Genomic DNA, 372 nt, shown 5'->3' with positions numbered 1-372 from the left:
TTCCCAGAGAGCGAATTAGCTTGAGAATGGAGCGAGCCATGCCTCCGGGGCAGGGAAGCAGCGGTGGCAGATCGCAGACCCCAGGCACCCCGGCAGACCTCACGCACCCCAGACTCTCCAGCTCAGGCGGAAGAAGGAATTCACCTGGGAAGGCCGTCTCGGGGTTGGATTTCTTCCGCTTAATCCCTGCCACAGTCGGGAGCTCGGACAAAGCCAGTCCCAACGCAGGGCGCTGCTGGTGCCACGAGCTACATGCTTTGGGGGCAAAATTAATTCTCTGAAGCACCCAGTCCCCACCCAGCTGCTCCTGAAGGTGGGTGTGAGTCCCCCCCCGGCGCCCCCCGTACCCCCACCGGCTGGTGGGCGGACTGG

The 372-nt window shown here is 63.7% G+C and overlaps 1 protein-coding gene across 1 annotated transcript in view; it reads right to left on the bottom strand.

Moving 5' to 3' along the window:
- Positions 1-372, bottom strand: part of HDAC7 (histone deacetylase 7) — a 14,826-nt gene that overhangs the window by 14,177 nt on the left and 277 nt on the right. The window contains exon 2 of the mRNA XM_010143362.1: positions 145-368. Coding sequence (XP_010141664.1) covers positions 145-368 — 224 coding nt within the window. The remainder of the gene's footprint in view (positions 1-144; positions 369-372) is intronic.

The sequence above is a fragment of the Buceros rhinoceros genome, unplaced genomic scaffold, assembly GCF_000710305.1.
Source record: "Buceros rhinoceros silvestris isolate BGI_N320 unplaced genomic scaffold, ASM71030v1 scaffold21659, whole genome shotgun sequence".
Lineage (NCBI taxonomy): Eukaryota > Metazoa > Chordata > Aves > Bucerotiformes > Bucerotidae > Buceros > Buceros rhinoceros.
This window is presented reverse-complemented; position numbering and strand designations above follow the sequence as displayed.